Raw genomic sequence first — 1,004 nt, forward strand, 5'->3', positions numbered from 1 at the left:
ATATATGAATGAATGTATATTTCCTTTTAAAATGTATAATATTAAATACAGCTACCATTTTCCTTGAATTTTTTTTTATTTCCATATGTATTTGTTAACAATAAATCTCGAAAAGTGCTACCTGAGTAAATACATATTTGATCCACTCAAGCTAAGAATACGGAAAATGTACAGAAGCCCATTGGGTAGAATGTACACCCTTGTGACATCATCTGTTTCACTGATTCGATTTTAGAATAAATTAGAAATAGTCTTGTCTGTTGAATACACAACCAGTTTCACACTATAATTCAGTGAGAAGGTAGTTCATTTGAGGCAGTATTGAAAGAGTCATCGTTAAAACTGATAGAGTTCCATTTAGTTATGTATGCTATATGTGCTTGTTATATATGTCTATGTTATACGTGCTTCTTGAGATAAATAAGAATCTCAAAGAATTCATAAATAAATTTTGTTTGTTTTTCTTTTTTAGTTCCCGATTGTTTAAAACATGACCTGAAAATGGACTTTCGCAAACTTCCAGATCGTCCACAAGATATGCAAAAACGGAAAGCAAGATACCGGTAAGATGGACAATATTACTTTTACTTAAGACGGTGAGCTGGCAGAAACCCCCTCCCCAAAAATTGCGGGCCTTGTGCCTAGAGTAGAAAAGATTTTCGTTTAAAATGGTGGTGAGCTGGCAGTAACGTTAGCACGCCGGGCGAAATGTTTCGCGGTATATCTTTACGTTCTGAGTTCAAATTCTGCCGAGGTCCACTTCGCCTTTCATCCTTTCGGGGTCGATAAATTAAGTACCAGTTACGCACTGGGGTCGGTGTAATCGACTTAATCCCCTTGTTTTTCCCGTCTATGTTTAGCCCCTTGTGGGCAATGAAGAAATAAGAAACGTTAGCACACCGGGCGAAATGCTTAGCGGTATTTCGTCTGTCTTTATGTTCTGGGTTCAATTCCGCCGAGGTCGACTTTGCCTTTCATCCTTTCGGGGTCGATAAATTAAGTAC

The 1,004-nt window shown here is 37.5% G+C and overlaps 1 protein-coding gene across 1 annotated transcript in view; it reads left to right on the forward strand.

Moving 5' to 3' along the window:
* Positions 1-1,004, forward strand: part of LOC106881757 (segmentation polarity homeobox protein engrailed) — a 66,811-nt gene that overhangs the window by 33,833 nt on the left and 31,974 nt on the right. Inside the window, exon 2 of the mRNA XM_052966008.1 lies at positions 473-563. Within this exon, the coding sequence (XP_052821968.1) occupies positions 473-563 (91 nt within the window). The remainder of the gene's footprint in view (positions 1-472; positions 564-1,004) is intronic.

Source organism: Octopus bimaculoides, chromosome 3 (assembly GCF_001194135.2).
Source record: "Octopus bimaculoides isolate UCB-OBI-ISO-001 chromosome 3, ASM119413v2, whole genome shotgun sequence".
Lineage (NCBI taxonomy): Eukaryota > Metazoa > Mollusca > Cephalopoda > Octopoda > Octopodidae > Octopus > Octopus bimaculoides.